Source organism: Artemia sp. Qi Xiang Cuo, chromosome 3, assembly GCF_049724085.1.
Source record: "Artemia sp. Qi Xiang Cuo chromosome 3, ASM4972408v1, whole genome shotgun sequence".
Classification (NCBI taxonomy): Eukaryota; Metazoa; Arthropoda; class Branchiopoda; order Anostraca; family Artemiidae; genus Artemia; species Artemia sp. Qi Xiang Cuo.
Genome location: NC_142796.1, coordinates 66526578 through 66547226, shown reverse-complemented (window position 1 = coordinate 66547226; position 20649 = coordinate 66526578). Strand labels below are relative to the sequence as shown.

Sequence of the window (20649 nt, the reverse complement as noted above, 5' to 3'; positions counted from 1 at the left end):
AATAGAAACGAAAACCCTATCAAGGGGAAAGAAAAAGACACAAAAACAACCACGCCTGTTTATGAAAAATCAATAAGAGAAATACAATCTTCAATGTCAGAAACTACGACGAGCACAGTCCCAGAAAAGAGCGCATTTAGTGAACATTCACCTGAAAATTTGACCACACTGACCTATCTGAAACCAACAATAATAACAAAATGGACTTGGTCTAAAGGGCCCACGTTTACGCGCACCCAGCCGAAATTCATATTTACTATAGGCATGAACGCAGGAAAAACATACCAGTAAAACATACCGAGATACAAACAATAAAAGTACAAGCGGTTAAACCAAAAGAAAAGAAAAATAGTTATAAAAAAGAAGAAGAAAATGACTACGTACACCAGAAATGTTGGACCATAGACGGCAAACGCACTTGTGCTAGATTAGCAATGGCCGTCGAGCCAGCCAAAGAAGATATTGATCCATTACCTGATCTAAGCGAGAAAAACGCCCAAAAATTGTCAACTCACCAAGCATTTTTAATATTATACAGGCAAAGATTACAAGCCTTGTTTGAACTATTTAATACAGAAATACAAAAATTAAAACAAAGTACGACGAGAATTTTTGAAGTATTTTTTCGAAGAAGCAAATATCGGAGATCGACAAGCCTAATTCCCATCATAGGAGAACTCGCTTCCCGCCTTTTTGGTTTAACAACGGAAGCAGACCTGAATATCCTAAGGGAAAACGTGAGAAAACTGAATAATGCCATGAATATAACGTTACACGTCCAGAAAATACAAGCAAGTATAGCTAACTACCAACGAGATAAAGTCGAAATGATATCCAAGAAAATCTCAAAAACTGTAAATGTAATGAACTACTTAAGAAATGAAGTAGATCGTATGGTGACAGATTCAAGCCTTACCATGGTGTCACTCGATATAATTACCATGTCATTACTAAATCTACGACCACACCATCGGAAAACTTGTTATGCTCAGTAGAAGACTTAGTAGTAGAAGACTGTTTATACTTGCGCTAACCGAGCTTAGTTTGATTTACTGAAGCTCATTTGTCCAGTTTCTTAGGGTTGTCATTTGAGCTGTGATTATCGAGATGGTTACTTAAACCTACCAATAAATATCTGAGAAACTAGTTATTTTTTTTAGTTGGTGGCTTTACTTAGTGCTTTTTACAAATAACTCAGTAGTAACAGTTTTTCTGACTCTTGCTTTACAGTTTTCTCTTCAAATCCCCAAAGGCCTATGTTTAATACAAAGAAAGTTGGATTCTAAGTACAGTCGGGAAAAAAGGATATTTGTGTTTTCTAGATTCTTTCGTGTCAAAGCAGCAGATTCCTTTTTTTTGTACAATTAAGAATCCGAGATCCAAGAGTGCGTCTTGGCACAGCCACTAAACAGAAAAGCAGGTATCATAAAAGGGAAAGGGACATGTGAAGACGTGATAAAAGGCAACTTTTACCGCTGGTCAAGTCATATTGAATAGGGCTGCGAAGCGTAACGTCAATTCTTGGGCGGGAAATTCAAATAAGGATGAAACGTGGATGCGTAGACATGTTTTTTCGTAACTTTGCCGAATTGTTTTGGCCTAAAATATTTGACGTAGATCCTACTAATCCACCATAACGTTTTCACGTCGAAATAATACTAGGAATATTGACAATCAGTTGTTAGTTACAATTAAAAACCACGTTTCACGGTACTTTGAATTTCGCGCCTTGTTTTTTACGTCATCACCGCGCAGCCCTATGTTGTATAACTTAAAAACCGTGTTCCGGGATTTTTTTTTGAAATTTCGGGACTTTTTTTGAAGAAAAATCGGAATTTTATTTTTGAGCAGGTGGCAACGCTGCATGTCTAATAGGAAAAGGTGACACCATCAGTGCCATCGTAGGGTTTCCTAGGTTTTGCATGAATATCAACAACTTGCAGTCCTCCGTTCTTCTTCTTTAGGTACATATCAGTTGTTTTCAGTCTTGGGGGCTCTTTTCCTTGCCAAATAAACCTGTAAATGATTTTTTCCAAGTTTTAAAAGATAGCTTTTGACGGTGCTTGAAAATTCGACAGATACTGAATAACATGCAAGTTGTATATATTTACATGTTGCGCCCTTTGGAATATGCCTCCGGCGTGCCTCCGGAGGCATGCCTCCGGCGTGCCTCCGTGCCTCATGCCTCCAGGTGTCCCTCAAAATGCCCAGTTGTTACCCCTCGCTGTTATGTTACGCAGTCGAATTAACTCTAACCTCTTTCCTTCTTAGGGGAGTTGGTCAAAGTGACCTGTTGATATTGGCTATTTTAAGGAACCAGCTTCTATTAACAGCCGTAATTGATAACATTAAAAGAAATGGAGAAATTGATTATTTCCATATCAAACTTAGAAAAAGATGGATACACAAATGAGGGATAGTTTGTGCAAGTTCAAATACAGAAAAATATTTATGCATTTCTGATCTCAGCGGGCCGTTTTGTCTGTCATCGTTTCTGTAAAGAAATTATTCGCTACTTCAAAAAGTAAGGGTCTTAATTTTCATTGTGAAAAATCAAGCGCCTTTATATCCAAAGCTACTTTTCGTGACTTGTTGTGATCTAATGCTGAACCTTCCTTTTTGAGTCCTAATACCTCATTGACTCCTTACATGTACTCATTTGTTTTCTTCAATTTGATACTGTCTTTGACTTTAAAATTTCCAATTTTTCTTCATTTATACTGACATAATCGCATCATCATTCATTGTTATTAAAACGACCAAATTTGAATAAATAGATTGGAGAGCTTTTGAAATAGTATTTTCAGATTTATATGTCATAACAGCTTTATTGATCTATCAACGTCCCATTTTTATTTATTTACGACTTGCATATTAGGAAATGTCCATAGAATCTTTTTTTAGAGATACTCGTTAAAGAATCTGTTAGGGAAAAGAATTTGTATTTGTTCCATTTTATTAATTTCTTCCCTATATTGCCCTGTGGGGAGCTATTTTTAGGCAAGATTTCTTTGTTGTTCTTGCACTTAAAGATATAAATTTGTGAGGAGACTTTTATTGTAAACTTATGGTAATTTAGATTAAGCTACGCGTTGACAGCGTCACAGAAAAGAAATACGCCTTACTTGACGAAAAGGCGTACCTGGCATTTTAATTTAGTAATTTATTATAACCTGTTCTGTATTTTTTCTTTTAATTGTAGGCAGTTTCCTTTCCTATGTAACTGAAACGTCAAATGAATAATTCCCCTCCCCCTCGAAGGAGACTTGCAAAAGGGACTTTGTAAAAATTTTATAGCTAAAAGCTTTTCGTACTTTTTACCAGTATACGTTTTGACACAAGACAAACAATCAAGTGGAAGTTTAACTTTTCCTTATTTTCTGGTTTAATTTTTAAACTCAATCAAGGTTTTTACAATCAATTAGCTTTTACAACAATGGAATTATTTTTCCCTTCAGAAATCCCCTTATCTCTTAATTTGTACCTTAACAAAGGGACATTGCTCTTTTTTTCATCGATTCGTAGGAGAATAAAATTAAAGTTTCTAAGCTCCTTGCAGAAATGTTTCCTTCGAAGTTTAAAATAAGAAAAGATATTTTAAAATACAGTTTTATTCTTAAGACTTGCTTCATTTCAGCATACAAGATGCATTAACAAAAAAAGCGGAATTTTGTAATTTTTCTTAATTTTCTGTTACATCGGATCTATTTTCCAACCTAACTTCCGTTATGGTTTTTGCACTTCTCTAGGCGGTGCTTCCGTCCTTTTAGACCATTTTTGAAGAAATCTGGAGACCCTCTTATGAGCCATTTTTTTCTACGTGTTTTTCTTCACCGGTGCTATTAAAATGGATGCCTTTCAACTGTTATTTAAGTTTTGGAAATAAACAAATTTCAAATGGAGCTAGGTTTGGGCTATAAGGTGTAGGCCTATAGGTCAGTAATTCCCAGAGGAATCACGGGAAATCTCTTTTTTTGGCAGCGCGTGACAAACGTGGTGATAGGTAGTCGTGGTGGAAAAAAGGTTCCTCAACAGGGCTTTCCTTAACACGTTTTAGCAGATTTTACTCTAATTTTTCTTCAACTTTCTACATAAATAGGCTCCTGTGATAGTTTTTCGACCTTTGAAAAAGTATACACGAGCAATCCTTTCAGAGTTCTACAACACAGTTCGCACTAGCTTGTTGACAGAAATTCCACGTGTTTTTGAATGTCCCTAGTATAACAGAAAGAAATGTGCTTGTTTGACTTTGAGTTAAATGAAATGTGTTTTGTTCCTCTCTTAGCTTGAATGTCTCCCCTGTCTTCTACCTAATCAGCAAATACCCCTTTGCAAATTGTTTGGGAATAAATTGTTTAGGATGCAAGTATGTCTAGGAAAAAACAAATTTCAGATGAAGCTAGGTTTGGACTATAAGGTGGATGTATGGATGTAGCAGTAGTTCCCGCGGAAGTTTTCTCGGACTTTTTTTTTGTAACGCGGGAAGAATAAGGCGGGATGCAGACGTGATAGAAGTGGAGCTTTCCGCAATGCCCCACGATGGAATTTTCCTAAACACTTTTTAGTATTAGTTCTTTGATTTTCCTCAAACCTCCTACAGAAGACTTCCGTGACAGTTTTTGATTGACCTTTCTATTAGTTTACAAGTACAACTCGTTCAGGTCCACAACATGGTTGGCACTACCTTCTTGATAGAAACTCCGCGCATTTTTTTACATGAAATAGAAAGAAATGCGCATCGAAAGAAATAACATGGAAAGTTACCTTATAACGTAGAAACATAGATAATATATAACATAGTAAGGATTCCTGAAATGTTTCTTGTTCCCCTCTTAGATTGTCTTCCCTGGCTTCTAACTAATCAACAAATACGCCTTTGTAAATATCAAGGGGGTGCCCACTTTCAGGAATCACGTACACCAAATAGTGTGTGCCAAGCGTGGCGGAAGTGCGCCAAGCTTGGCTGAAACAGTATAAAGCGTGGTGGAAAGTGGGTGCCCCTTCGGCAAATCTACTTGCAGATACGTACCTATTAGAGAACTATTAGATGCACTGTGAATCATATTTTGGGAAAAATAAGATCCTTTGCCTAGGGTACAACCACAGTTTGTATAATTATCCAGTAAGTTTACCGCAGATGATTTCTGGCTCTTCATTCTCGGTGCGAACAAAAAGCTCCTCCCACTTATTTCTGCACTTATTGTCCACTTATTGGTTGAGCCGGCCAAGTGGTTTTGTCAGTACTTGTTCCGTAGGTGATTATTCTTTGTCTACCCGTGAAAAGATCTAATGCCGCTTATGTTTATATCTGCAAAAACGTTTTCTGGAGCACTCGCACCTCGGTCCGGGTTTTTATAATGGGTGAGATAGGGAAAGATCATACTGGATAATTATATAAACTGTGGGTACAACTAAAGAGCAAAAGAGGGGTTATTCACCTATAACTTTACGGTAAAAAGTATGCCGTGATTTCAGTGGCTTGTATTTGGTGACACATTTTCGTTAGCCAGTCAAATTAATTCTCATTTGGTGTAGTGACAAATAGCCTCGTTTAAAAAAAAAACTGATTGGTTTTAAAACCTACTTTGTTAAATCTTCAGTCATTTAAAATAACGGAAAGTTAAATCTACAGCTGATTGTTTCTTTTGTGTCAAAATTTTTCTTGTCAAAATTCTTCCATTTCAAAAAGAGCCACAGGATTCTTACAAGTAATATCTCGGTTTCTCTGTTGTACAACGACAACAAAAGCTAATTTTTCAGCTTAAAAATTTGAGCCATTTGATTTTAATTTTCTGATCTTTTCTTGTATTCCTAATTTTTTTATTTTTTTTGTTACGCCCTTTGGTTCTGTTCAAATCTTTCGCTAGATAAAGCCATTGGCTCAGGCAAAACCTTTTCTTTGCCTTATATTTTGCTAAGTATTTTGCTCAGTTAGCCAACTTGGTTTGAAACTTACTTGGGGCTACTTCTACATCTTGAATAAATTTTTTTTCTATTTCGAAGGCATTATGGATCTTGGATGTTGTAAGAGTTCCTTTAAGGCGATTTTCTTTGACTTTCATGTCTTTATACGTGAATGTTTGTTACTATAAGACTTCCTTGCAGAAAAGTTAGAACGTTCAAACAAGCTAAGCTCTTTTCGTCATATATTGTGAAAGTAATTTTCTTGGAAGTTGAACTTTATTGCATCAACTCTCTAAAGAAAACACTAACTTATAACAATAAGTTGCATCATAAAAGCGGCACATCATCACAAAAATGTCTATTTACTCTAGAAGAAATCAACGCTACTTGTGGATTAGTTTGCCGAGACCTAGAGATCGAACAGTTGGGATTGATCTCTGGGTCTCATATTACCAAGCTGAATATCCCGCCCGAATATATCAGTTCTGTGTTTGTGTTAACTCCCAATTTCCTCGCCATTATTAGTAATAGTAACACTTTTATAATAACATTTATATTCTACTGCAAAATAATGAAAACGAGGATTATTTTCCGCTGAAGTAAGGCAGCTTTTTCAGTTTTTAAAAATAAAAGTTTTTGATAACCGTAATTGAAGGCTTTTTAATAATTAAAGTGTTTTCTCCGCCTTCACTTCGTTAGCTAATAATTCACAAAAATGTAGTAATTGGGCGGGACATTCAAAAACACAATCTTGGAGATAAGACTTTAAAGTTTAAGAAAACGCTATAGTCTAATGATAACAGCTCTGCCTTGTGGCTGTAGAAGCACAGGTTCGAATCCTTAATATAATATTATTGTGCTGTGGGTTTGACCTCGGTTTAGCAATATCGAACCCAGAGATCGAACCCGGCTGTAGCAACAGACTGCGGTCCGACGCTAGGACCTTAGTAGTCGTGGTAACACGGGACTTGAGATCGAATGGGGCTGTAGCAACACACTGCGGGCTGACGCAAGGACCTTAGTAATCAAGAAGCGTCGTTAATCCGACACAATACAATAAAGTTTTAGGGATTGTTTGTAAGTCTAAGTGGTTCTCAAGGCAGCGAAAAAATTGATGAATGTGTGGTCCAGTGATAATAACCGAATTTTTTTTATATCTAAGTCGTCCAAAAGTTTTGTCAAAAAACACGAGAAGTCTCCATTAAAATTATAAGCATAGAAAATAGCCACCATGTTTCCCTGCATTATCTGGTTTTGAATTTTGTGCTTTAAAATACACCCATAATTTTCTCCAATCATGATTTGTTCTGTTACGAAAATTCTCTTACAATATTAGTTGGACGACAGAATAACGATTGATGGGAAAACTGTTAGCTAACAGTTTCTGTTCGGACGGCAGAAAAAGTCCTCTAAGTTTAGGATTGTGAGGAGAGAGGCGAGTAGTAGGAATTAATCCACGATCTGGTGTTGAGCTGGAATTTGTTCAATACCTCAAAATTTAGATCTTGTATTTTTAGGCAGTAGCTTTTCTCTGTATCTTCTGTTTCTAAATCAGTTACTTTTTACAGCCTGTTTCACCTGCCAGCACTATTGGACGATATAGAAAAGTTCGAAGAGCCCCTCCACCTCCAATTGAAAAGCAACCCCCTATGGAAAAATCTCCCTTACCTGATTTAGTGAAAATGAACCAGTGGGAGAGAAATAATATTTCTGAGCCAGATATTGTCTCTGAGGAATTTCGTCGACCTGACCACAATAAAAATGAAAAGGATAAATTAAATGAAAATCGAAAAAGCTCGGATTCAAAGAAATTTGAGTTGCCAAGTAAAGATAGCTATGGACAGTGGAAGAGAAAAAAGGGACCAGCCCCTCCAAGGCCATTCCCTCAAAAGCGGCAGGTAAGAAGACTTTTTACCCTTACTGTTTTCTTCTTACCGTTTATTTTTACCGTTCTTTTTACAGTTTTTTTTCTTATTACCGTTTTAATGTTTTCTGTTTATCCGTTTTTTTATTTACACTGAAAATGAATGCTTTATTATAGAAAATCTAAGCTTCAATTATTGCCAAATTAACATGTGCGAGGCCAGTTTTTCAATTAAAAATGTTGCTTTTCCACTAAAAATGAAAAAATAGTGCTGCTAGTTACGTACGTTTAGACCGTTCGTATCGAAGTTTGTATTTGGCAAAGAATTTAGGACTCAGGTGTGCCTGGCATTGCCATATCTTTGAATCAGTCAAGAGTAAAAATTATTATGAATGCTTCATTCAGCCAAATATACTAAGGTTTTTTTCCGAGGGGAAGGGGATCGTTCAAAACAAAAAAAAAGTAAACAAAAGTAGGAACAAAAAAAGTAAAGTAAAGCGGCGGAATGAAACTGCAAAAAGGAGTTATGAAGATCTTCATGACGAACCTTAAAATCTTAAACCTTAAAATTAAGCAACGACAAAAATCAAGCGATGGAAAACTATGGTATTATTCTGGACGGGAAATGATGAAAAAAAATATCATGAAAAGTTTGTGAGAAATTGCGACAGATTTAAATCTGAGCTGGCACGCTACACGTTTCTCATTTCCGTGTAACCTGACCAGTTTAGGTCAAGGGTTGCCACTAAATTTTACTGCTGCGCAATTGATTTTTTAAGTGTGACAACCATGTAAAATGTAATTAACACCTACGGAGTTTTTCGCGGGGAGTAGAATTTTCTGGAGGGGAATAAGCCTAGCACCGGGCTTTACATTTACGGTTAAAAGTACCACCTCCCAACTCTTCCAACTTGTGTCAGGTTGAAAGAAAAAACAACTCTGTATATTTTGTTGAAGCTTTCTTTTAAATAAATTTGAACTTTAGAATATCGGACTTGGTGTAGAACCAAGTGTTTTCCCTTGTGTGATTCCTTGTAGGTATATTTTCAGGAAAATACATGCACAGAACCAGGGTCTTTGGGGCTCTACACCCTCCACCTTTTCTTGAAATGTTTGATATTTTGAATCCTCCAGAAATGACCTTATTTTTAGTAGTTTCTCAAATATTTACCCCCCCCCCATCACCAATGCTTTCTCGTGTACTATAAATGTAGGTAAGGGGATCCCAAGTTATGGGGTGTGACCCCCCCCCCCCCCGCTCTAAATGTTTGTTCTACTTGAAAACACATAACAAAAATGCACATAAACAAACTTTTTATGGGTTTTTATTGTTTTGCCCCCTCCCCCAACAAAAATCCTGGATACAGCACTGAAGCTATGTAACTTAAAATGTAAGTGGTCTATGAGGTCAGCTGAAGTTAATCCACCACCAGAATCAAGTTTACATTTTTACGGACCCTAAGTAGACCTGTTTAGCCTAATATGAATATATTGTAAATGTTCGTAACATGTTCTGGTTTTTGAAAGTAAGCGAACACGTGTTTGTTTTCTTTTATAATATAAGAAAAACAAATACAATTTTTAATTTGTGTTTTGCAAAAAAAGGAAGAAAAAATAAAGCAGGAAATTGTATGAGATAATTATTTTGAAACGTAATGTGTTGGGTTTTTGCAAGGCCCTGGCAAAAACAAAACAAACTGTTTTTGTTTCAATTTATTTTATACCAGAAAAAACAAAAAACAAAGAACTAACAAACAAGGAAGTAAATAGAATTAAATATCCTACCCGTAAAGGTGATTGAAACCGTCAGGTTTAAACAATAAAGTTCCCAGTTGAAGAAAGAAACGAAGAAATGCTTTCTAGAAAAACAAAAAGAGTGATAAAAGAGGAAAAAGGGAAAAGGAAAAGAATATAAGAGGAATTGTTGCACAAGAGGAATAGAAATTGTAAAAAACCAAGGAGACCTCAAAGCGAAGAAAGGGCAGGAGAGGAGGGGCACAAGAAGAAAAACTGAGTTGTTTATAGGAAAGCAAATTATTGCATGAATTTGTTGCTATGGAGATTCTCTTAGTTTTGAGCATATCCTTATATACAAAAAATCACGTCTGGCGTAATAAATCAGAGGAAATGAAACCTTGGCATTGGACATGACTTTACAAAAAAACGGCATACAATTATTCTGGACTTTGGCTGTATTGACTTAAAATATTCACAGCAGTACTTCTATGTAACCCGTTCTGCGCAAGTGGTTTTGCTTTTTCGATCCGAATGTTAAATTAATTTTTTCCTAAAATCAATACCTTTTCTTTTATTTTTGTCATTGGAAAGGTTCTAAAAATAAAAGACAAGATAACAAGGTACTTGTATGAAATACCACCTACCCCTAAAATTGTTCATTCTCTTACGCATTACAGAACCAGTGTTATGTTAGTTTCTTTCAGCTTAGCGTGAGACAATACACAGAGAAGTAAGAGAATAAGGGAAAAAATAGGATTTGGGCTATATATTTGCACATTAGGGGGGGGGGGCAAAGTATTTGGACAGTGTGAAGTTAAAAAACAATTCTTGCATTTTCAACAATTCTCAACACATTAGGCATGCAGAACCGCTATACTTTACCCCCTACCCCCCTCCTAATATGCAAATATATAGCCCATATTTGTTTTTAAAGTATTATATTTTTATTATACTTAGGTATATTTCATTAGGATTGAGCGTCAGAAAAACATATTAGAATAATATTAGGTAGGGGATATTTCACACAAGTACCGAAAACAATCTTTTTTGTTCCATAAAGGTTCCTTTAACTTTGGTGATACGATGCATTAAAAAAATCATTTTGTGAGCCTCGGCGACTGTCTCAAAGAAAAAGGGTCATTGCTATCATCGAAGATCTGTGAAGTGGCATGATAAAACATGTAGTGCCAATTTGGCTTAAAAGGAAGACATCTTACTAAAAATTACGGAATAAAAGCGATGTGATACCCCAGACAATGCTGATCTGGTTTTATTCTGGAGCAACAAATCTGACTTAAAATTACTGATGTAGCATTTTTTTTTCAAAAACTAAATCTTTTCGTATCATGCATTCAGTAGATGGCGCTGTCTTCTGCAATAAAATGCTGGGATACCTTATATGTGTATTTCATGTTAGTCAAAGCTATCACCGAGAGCTGTCGAGAATTTTATCGTTCGATTGTGAAATTTGACTGAAAAGACAGTTAAATTTTATTTCCTTTTTGTCAGTGAGTTTGATAATTAAAGCGGGTGACGCCACAGGGAACTCCCAAAGCAGACAAATTTATCTAATGATAACTCCTCTGAACTAATTTTTTGCATTTTCCGAGCAGGTATGCTTGAACATTTTTAGGGACTGCCCTTTCTGAACTTCAAAAAGAAAGTCCTGCCTCGTTAAATTGAAATAAAAGAAAATTTAAATTTTCTGATGATCTAAGTTTCATTAAAACTGCTATCTCTATCTCCGGTACAAAACGGGGGAATTTCAATGGTTTTTCTAATATTTTTGGGAGAGTAGTTGTTGACTTTTAGTTTTCTGTCATTTATTCGGATCTCTTATCCAAGCTTTACAACTTATGGCAAGACCGCCTATCAATTCTAAATAATTTACCTATACAAACTAAAAATGTATACAATGGATCAGATAGAGTGATTCTTTAAGATATCACATGACCTTAAAAACAGTATAAATTGCGTCAAAGCACCTTGTGTTTTCAGTCAAGGGTCAAGACAGTAGCGTGAGGCAAAACAAGCCAAATTAGAGTTTTAGCGATCACTATTTATTAACACATTATTAAGTTCAATTTCATGATAGTTTGGTCGGGGTAGTCAGAATTCCTCTTGCTCTCAAAAATCGAAATGTGGAGGTAACTTCTTTTTCAAATCTATGGGAAGTGATTATGTTGGTTTTTCCGATTTTTCAATGGAAATTACAAAAATAGTATTTTCCAGTCAAAATACAAAAAAAGGTATTTACTAAATTTAGGGAGGAACAAAAAAATCTTGAGGCCAATTGCCCCCCCCCTATTGACGTTTGTTTAACCCACTTACGTGGGGAAATGTACGTCCTTTTACAGAGTGAATATCGCTTTTCAGTGTTATTAAAAGTTGATTTTGTACAGCGTTGCCAAACTTTAATTTTTTTTTTTATTTTAGTCACTTCTAAATTTTTTTGTCTCTTATAAAAGTTTTGCTCTTCTTGATAATCTTTAATTTTCTCAGAGAATTCCCGAGGGATCCCATTAATGCTTTAAGTCCCCCTACTGTTAAGACCAATCTCCTTGAATTGGAGTGACATGGTAACCACTAACGATTTGGCTTTATCTCCAAGTCATGGGCTAATAACTTTCCGTCGTTTAGTTAATTAATGTTCCTTCGCATTCGAATTCTGGCTTCAAGTTAAAGATTAAATCAAAAGAGAGCAAAAACTCTTCTTCTTCCATTTCTTTCTTGGCTTTAATCCAAGTACCAATGACGAAATTGCTGAAGACTATAGGCCTTCTCTCACTTCAAGCCATGTCTTTGTGGCGAAAATGGCCAGAGGCAGTTTTTGGGGGAGACAGAGGTGCACTTGCCCGGAGTGCAGAAATTTTAGGGGTACAAATTTTCTAACAAATAATCTAAGGGTTATAATCATTTTGTAATTTTTTAATTCTATATATATTAGAATAAAGTAGAGGGTACAGTTGGCAAAATTTTGTTTATCCATGAAAATTTGTTCAAATTTGGCCTGAAAACTATTTGAAGACAGGGGGGAAGGTGCTAATCAAGATTTTGCCCCGGCCACAAAGGGGCCAGAACCGCCACTAAACGTGGCTAATAAAAATCATACAGACGTATAATGAGTGAAAAGTCAAGCAATTTAGAAATTGGCCATATTTCCATTGTCGTAACTAATTTTTATATGTAAACTATTGTTAATAATTGGTCTCGATCATTATATTGCAAAGGTTTTCAAAAATACTATTCATTCTTGAAGTAATTCGTAATGACTTCAAGAAAAATCAAAATTGGAAATTTTATTAAAGCCATGAGCATATTAATTTGAATTTAGTGCCAAAAACCGCTAGCCAGAAATATTTTCAACTAGCAGGCTGTATTCGCTTTCCAAGTCTAGTCGATTTTTGTCTTCTCACGAACAATGGTCTGGGGGTTCTCTACCAGTCGGGAAACAATAGGGGGCTCTGCCGGCTTCACTTCCTAGGTCACGGAAAAGGTCTTATAAGCTCGATTAATTTTTATAGTGAATAAGTAGGTCCACCAGATGTTGGGACTATAAACTTCTGAAGTGTTTGTAAATCACTTCTTTAAAATTAATTGAAAAATAAGTTTTCTGTCGAGAGTAAAGAGTTTGCTTTCGTGTTAGTGCAAGATACAGCTGCAAAATATTGCTCAAATAACATGACGCGTGATCTTTTCTAATATTTGTAGAATTGTAAAAGCTAGCGCTTTTCTGGAAACACAAAGCCCCCCCCCCCAAAAAAAATGATGTCCTATCAGGAACTGAAAATTCCATGATATTGATAACTTTTAGTATGCAACTATTATTAAAAAAAAAAAAAAAAAAAAAAAAAAAAAAAAAAAAAAAAAAAAAAACTGAAGCCACAGTTAAAGTGCTTGCTTTTAAAAGTCTACAGATATGAAATAACATAAGTCAGTTTATTTGAGTTAGTTTTATAGATATATATTGCGTAATTTACGAAGCATATTTTTTGTTTGTTTTTAGTTTCAACTTCCCTCTTTATTTCCAAGAGAAAAACTTTTTTTTTAATTAATTTTTAACTTTTTTTTTTTTTTTGAATATACGCAATAAGCCTTACAAAAAAGAAGTCGACATGATTTTTTTTTTTTTGAAACAGGACATGAAATATAGGTTTTAGTTCCTACCCTTCTTAAACTTTCTCACAAGATATGCAGGGGGGTAATGAGCTCAAAATCCTTGGGGGGGGGGGGGAGTTGGAGCCGATTTTCCAAAATTAAGTGAAAATGAAAAATAAGCCATATAGTACCATAAAGACAAAGGTATACTAAAGAAAACTGTGGATGCTTGAATTATATAGGCGTATCTTAGTTTTTGACAAGGTCTTTGAAGACGCTTAATTTCAGCTTTGGAGGGAAGGGGCAAACTGGGGTCTGTGGGGTAGTCTCCCTCCCCCTGCCTTATAGCAAATTACGCCCCTGGAGATATGTGCAACTTTGTTACACAGACTAAAGAGTATGAGGGAACGTTGTTTGAGAATTTGTTTACACATAAAAAGTTCAATTATTTCCATGAAAACAAAAATAAATAAAAGATATTTTTCATTAGGCTGTTATTTTTTTCAAGAGCCTTTTTCAGTTTTAGCTTACTAAGGTTGCTGGGAGGGAGAGTTTATGAAAGGGGTTATTGTAAACCTCTGTTAAAGGTTTTCGACCATGGGGGTCATAATGGTACCCTTATTATGTTTCCAAGCCTTTTCGCTCCAGAAGGTGACGCGCGGCACTTTACCTGCCATTCCTGGCTTAAAAAAAGACAAGAAATAATTAATGAAAGGCTATCTAAGGTTAAAAACCTCCTGTTGCGGGTTTTAGACTGTGAAAAATTGATTAGCTTTCTTAAAATTAACATTGACCGGAATGTTGACCTTCTTTGTGACTAAATTGACGTTTTATGCCACAAAACGGCAGAAAACGTGGCTTTGTCATGGCACGATCTCTTCAGTTGCTTAATGCAGGGATCCCACGGCGTCAAAAAAGTTAAGAAAGTTTTTCTGAAATCGCACACAATAAAGTTTGTCCCACTCACACAAGAATTTCACCTTTTTGACTTTACAACAATTTTTCATAGCAAATAACTGAATTAATCAGACGTGTAGCCGAGAAGACCATCTTCTTATGTATTTTTTCCTTTTAATAAGTAAGGCTTATATGGTTTTTTTTTGTGTCTAACCCTTATTCTTTCACCAAGCGAAATCTTTAAACAAGTATACACTATTATATATGTAGTTACTTATTTGTGCGTGGTTTATGTGAAATTTTCTACAAGTCCTCTTCTATTTGCTGAAGTTTACGGACTTTCTTGAAAAAGTTAAAAAAAAAAGCTCAACTTTTTTCCGGCAGCAATAAAGTCAACAAAGCTATTCGAGGAAAACGGTGTATTAACTTTATTGGCGCCATGGGAGCCCCTCATAAGAAGGCCATCATATACTGATGATTGATCAACAACCTTGGTAGTCACTGCAGACTTTATGTCATACTGCAAGAAATCTTCTACATACATTAGAGCTGTTTTCCGATAGATCTCCCCCCCCCCCTTGGAATTTGAAAAATGCCATCTTGGGATATTTTCAAAGAAAAACTATATTTTTTTGTATTTTTATTTAGAAAACTAAAGAAGAAGTGAAAATTTTACCCCTCCCCTTACATTTAGAAAAATACATGTTTCCCCCTCTACATTAAAAAGAATGCCTTTTGGGGTATTTTTAATAAAAAATGTTATTTTTTGGTATTTTATTTAGAAAGCTGAAAAAGCAACAAATTTACTCCCCCCCCCCCCGAATTAAATTTTAGAAAATACATGTACCTTCTCATATTTTCGTGAATTGACGCCGCTGTTTTTGAACAGCCCACATATGAAATTAGCTATAACTTTTAGAGGCTTTTCTTTTCAGCGTGGAGCACCTAAAAAACAGGTCCTTAGAATGCATTGAAACACCTGCACGTTGGTTTTCACAGGTGTTTTTCTTCATTAGTTTCTAGTGGAAAATGGGAGGGACTTTTTTATGACCTACAAAACTGAAAGAATAGTGATTTTTCGATGTAGATTAATGATAGTGTAAAACCCATATCTTTTAAATTAGGTCGACTGTAACGTTTAATTTTTCCGTGTCTTATGTCTCGAATTTTAGATTCAAATTGGAAGTATTTATAAAGCATAAACCTGTCTTGGTAATACAACCATAGGAATTGCTTCTGCAAGTCAATGTTTATATACACAGTGACGCCACTTGGGGGGGACATTTGCCCATTAGATACCCCTTGAGTTTGAAAAATTCCTTTTTTTGAGTATTTTTATTGAAAAATTCTTTTTAGGTATGTTTTTATTGATTTTTTTCAAACGATAAATTTCCAACCCCTCCTAGATTTTGAAAAACTATTGGCCCCCCCCCCCATCTAAATTCTCGCGGATTGACGCCAATATAGCCTATATACTATCTCCCTTAAACTGAACATAATTTATTTCCTTAAACTGATGTTGATTTATTTACGTGTTTCTCTGTGTTGTATTGCGTCTCTTGTCAACTGCAGAAATATTTGGGAAAATATTTAAGTTTTTCGATTCCAAAATTGTTTTTATCGGGTTTTCTCGTTCGATTTGAACGGCACATGAACGGATCCAATAAGACCTTGCAGAGTTTGCTTAATGCTATTTGCTACACTGAACTTACAATAATTTGTTGGAAGTCGTTGCTTTTTTGCCCATTAAAAAGGATTTGAAGATCTGTTTTCGTTCTTTGGGTCTTGCAAAAATTGGTGATATTGTCAATATCTGGAGATGCAAAATCTGTGGTAATTCTGGACCCCGACCATGAGCTTGAGTTTTGGGGTTTATCCGTGTAAACAGTATGGGGCCTCGGTATTCTTGTGTTTTTCAGTATCTAAAGGGGAGGGGGATTTGACGTTTTTTAATATTTAATGAAAAATACCAAAAAAGGCATTTTTCAATGAAAAACTAAGTAGTTTCAAGATCTGGAGAGGGGTTGTAAAATAAACCTATGTGGGGCACATGCCCCCCCTGCGCCTCCTAATTGACGCCACTGGCTTACATACGAGATATTCAATATATCTTGTTTAACTGAATCCGCTTTATGATTGCCACTTATTTCCATATGGCTGGATAAACAAGATGTGAATTTCATTGACTTTCGCTCTGAGGAGTCTCTTGAAGTATGTCGGGCCCCTCCCCCTTATCCGCGCTAGGCTAACCGCGCTTCTTTTCCATCTATTCCTGTTTTGTTTTTTAAGACAGATTCTTGCCTTTAGCGGAACTAGTGATACTGCTTCTTACGCTTTAGTAAAAATCCACAGAGCATCAGAAGCGAAACCACGTGCCAACTTAAGAGGCTGCTTCATCATTTTCAACCTATAATTCCAAGCTGCGCTAATTTCCTTCAATTAGGCTGGTAAGCGGTTGTATTTCACGAACAAAATTTATGAAAACTGGAAAAATTTAGATTCAAATTTAATCAATTTCAAAATTGTTTAATTTGGCCTTAATGATCTTTCCATTGGGCCGAGCAAAATCCAGGAGAACGTGGCAACCCTGGGTTTGATCTTTTCTTATCATATTTCTTAATTCTTGTCTCCAGAGTAACAAAAAGAAACACTCTTCATAATACAATGTTACTATAATTTAAGTTGTGGAAAGAGAAAAATTACATTGACAGGCGGCTTTCACATGCCATGTTTTGGATTGCGTGTGGGAAAAATCATTAGTACTAAAGATAGATTTAGTGACTTTACAGAACTTGACATGAGGGGGGGGGGTAAATTAAAGGTTATACCCAGGAACCGTTCTATTCCTTTTTTAGATGTCCTTTTCCCACTACTTCCATAAGGGGTTGTGATATTTATTAAATATTACTCATGAAGTAGAACTTGTGTTTATTTTTTTCTACTTTTTTCTTGGTGGATCTTTTGGCCCGACTTATTGGAAACTCTCCTCCCTTCCTTATGTCAAAATGCTGCTACGTATGCATGAAGGTAGTTTTTATGTACATATAATACAGGACGTACACTGTTGCAACTATGAATTTTCAAGACCTGTAAAAAAAAAGTGCCACAAAAGTTTATCAAAACTCTTTCAACCTACTGAAAAATTTCAAAGAAGAAGAGTCATCGTGAAGCACAAGTTAAAAGCAGTACTCAAAGTACTCAAAGTACTCAAAGCCGTTAGAAGCTTCGAGCTGGACTTTCGCTCACGAAGCTATCACTTGTATCATTGGCTCATTTTAAAGCTATTGCTCATATCTACGTACTTTTCATCAATTCTACCATCCATAACTGCCATATAGCACTAAAAACGGCACTCTTGGTGCCACTTCTTAAGCGGAAAAGCTTTAAAGTATAAAATGGTACCATTTTAATAATTATGCTGCAAACCCCTTAACTGTAAGTTTACAAGAACCCCTGCCAGCCCCTTTAGTAAGTTTCATAAATCGTCTGATCACCAGCAGGCGACTGCAACATTAGCAGGGCTTAGAACATCATAGGTTACTAGAACATCATAGAGAGGTGTTTAATAGCTTATTCGAATGGAAATAAAAATTGCTAATGCCCTTTTTAAGTAACCAAAAAGATGGGAGGACAGCTAGCCGCCCTCCTTCTGCATCTCCTCCCCTCAAAGTCGTCCGACCAAAATTTTGAGATAGCCACTTTGTTTAAAATAGTTCAAATTTCCAATAAATATGCTTTTGGTGGTGATATGACCCTCCATAGTCCCTGGGGAAAGGGCTATACGCGGTATCGGGGCGTATCGATATTGGGTGTATTGGTATCGCGCGTATCGGTATCGGGTGTTTTTTTTCAATAATGGTTTTGTGCCTTCTATGTGATTTCGTATTAAAAACATAGAACGAACAAAGTTATTACTTCACAGCCTATCTAACATATTTCGATAAAACTAGTACAAATAAACCAACTGGTGATATTTCCCTATGTTTGTAGGATACAGAAAACTGGCACTTTATTGAAAACCCAAAAGCCAAGTGTAGAAAACAAGAATATTGATATGGGAGTCAAAAGTGAGTGCGTAGTCTCACAACAACAAACTAATCTATACCGCTTTTCATAGCCCTACAGGAGCTGTGATATCAGTAAATTTCAGTATACAATTAAAATTATCTTAAAAACTTAGGCATTAAAATAAATATTATCTTAATAAGTGCAAAGTCATTAAACAGCATACAAAGATAATGGATTTATTTATCAGGTAACATCTTGATCTTACCTTGTATTACTCGAAATGAAGAACAAATATTACCTAGTAATATGAACTCTGGAAATCCGGTTATTTCTCTCTATACAACGGCGAATTTCAAGTTATGACACAAATTCTGAAGCGAGTCTGTAGTCCTAATACAAGTCCTATCAATATTGCTTGACTTTGAACTTGTCTACAAAATAATCATAAAGTGTCATTTTCGGATCCAAAAGGACAGTCAATCATTGGACTGAGCTCATTGTGCAGAAGTGATGCCAAATTATACAAAAAAAGCGACAATCCTAAAATGCTTTATTTTCATAATGTTAAGAGTTTCCTTGAATATTTTACTTTTACTGTACCAAAACTCTTATATTGTTTTGTGTTTTCAGTAAAGCGCTAGTTTTCTGTAATCCTACAAACGTAGGTAAATATCACCAGTTGGTTAATTTGCGCTAGTTTTATTGATGTCAGATAGGCTGTGAAGTAATAATTTTGTTCATTTTAAGTTACAACTTCGCTCTTTACTTCCCTCTAATTTTTTTTTTTTTTTTTTTTTTTTTTTTTTTTTTTTATCCATATTCAGAAATCACGTAAGTGTGCCTAGTGTGGTTGAACTGTGTGACGCACACGGCTTTCTGAATTGTACACCAGGTGGCGGAAAGTGGGTGCCCCCTTGGTTGGTATGAAAGCAGCTTTAATCTCTTTCTTCTCTTGACGATTCCACCTCGTTTAAAAATTGCTTATTGACTTTCCGCTTTATAATTTGCTTTCGACATATCGGAATTATCGTTTCAGAAACTTAGTGGGGGACAAAGAGAGGCGGCGGTCTTCTGTTCATTTATCATCTTAGCATCTGTTCCTGTTATCAAGAGGAAGCTATCTTATGTTCATTTAAATCCTGGAATAATGGCCAGTTAGTGTGTTTGATGTAAAGTAAAACATAAATCATATGAACCACGTTTATTTTCCAATGCTCTTAAAGATTTATGCTAAATTGCCCCTCCCCCCTCCCGTGAAAACAACTTAGGCACACGGTTCGCTCTGAATACCGGAGGGAGGAAAAAGAAAGGAAAAAACTCCAAAAACTGATCTGTTTGGTGCTGCACATCTATCTAGAATGTCTCCCTAAGGGGGCTCCCCCGTCAGACCTGTTTCAATTCTTTCAGAGAGAGTTCAATTGATTCATGCGAACTGGTCAAAAAACTAAAGAATATTGGTATATCGGGCAGTGGTATCAACTTAGGAAAACTAAGAGAGTGGGAAGGGAACGAAATGTTTTTTTAAAAACCCAGGGGGGGGGAATGTGTCGTTTTAATTTTTATGAAACACCAGAAAACCCGTGAAAATATCCCCCCTCCAAAAAAATTGTATTTTTCAATGAAAATCCCCCCCCCCCCAAAAAAAAGATTTTTCAAAATGTACAACTCATGAAAGTTTGTGGGAATGTATTTTTCAAAATCTAGGGGGATGAATTTATCGTTTTTTTAATTAAAAAAATACCAAAAATGCTAAAAAAGATATTTTTCAATAAAACCAATCTTCCACCCCCCAAAAAATCAACAAAAAACACGTTATTTTAAAAATCTCGGGGGGGGGGGATAAAAACATCCATGGAAGACCCTGCTTCCCCGCCCTAATTGACGCTACTGATATTTGGCACTTTGCATCAGGACTGCCGCTGGAAATTATGAAGTAACCTATCATTCAAGCTTCAAAAGCTTCATTGTGAAAAATCCCTGGATGTGAAAAAATTTCTAGATATTAAACAACGATAATACATATACTCAATATACTTCTTCAGGGCAACGTTTAACATGTATTATTTGTCCAAGATTTTCACCTCTGAACTGGAATCTCGAGATTTTTGGAAACAACCGCCAGGAGTACCAGCCCTGCTTTG

General features: G+C 35.8%; 1 protein-coding gene across 5 annotated transcripts in view; it reads left to right on the top strand.

Annotated features, from left to right (window-relative positions):
* LOC148954433 (uncharacterized) overlaps positions 1 to 20649 on the top strand; it is a 252464-nt gene that overhangs the window by 218627 nt on the left and 13188 nt on the right. For all 5 annotated transcript variants that reach the window (XM_089086509.1, XM_089086510.1, XM_089086511.1 and 2 more), the window contains one exon: positions 7473 to 7802. In XM_089086509.1, coding sequence (XP_088942635.1) covers positions 7473 to 7802 — 330 coding nt within the window. The remainder of the gene's footprint in view (positions 1 to 7472; positions 7803 to 20649) is intronic.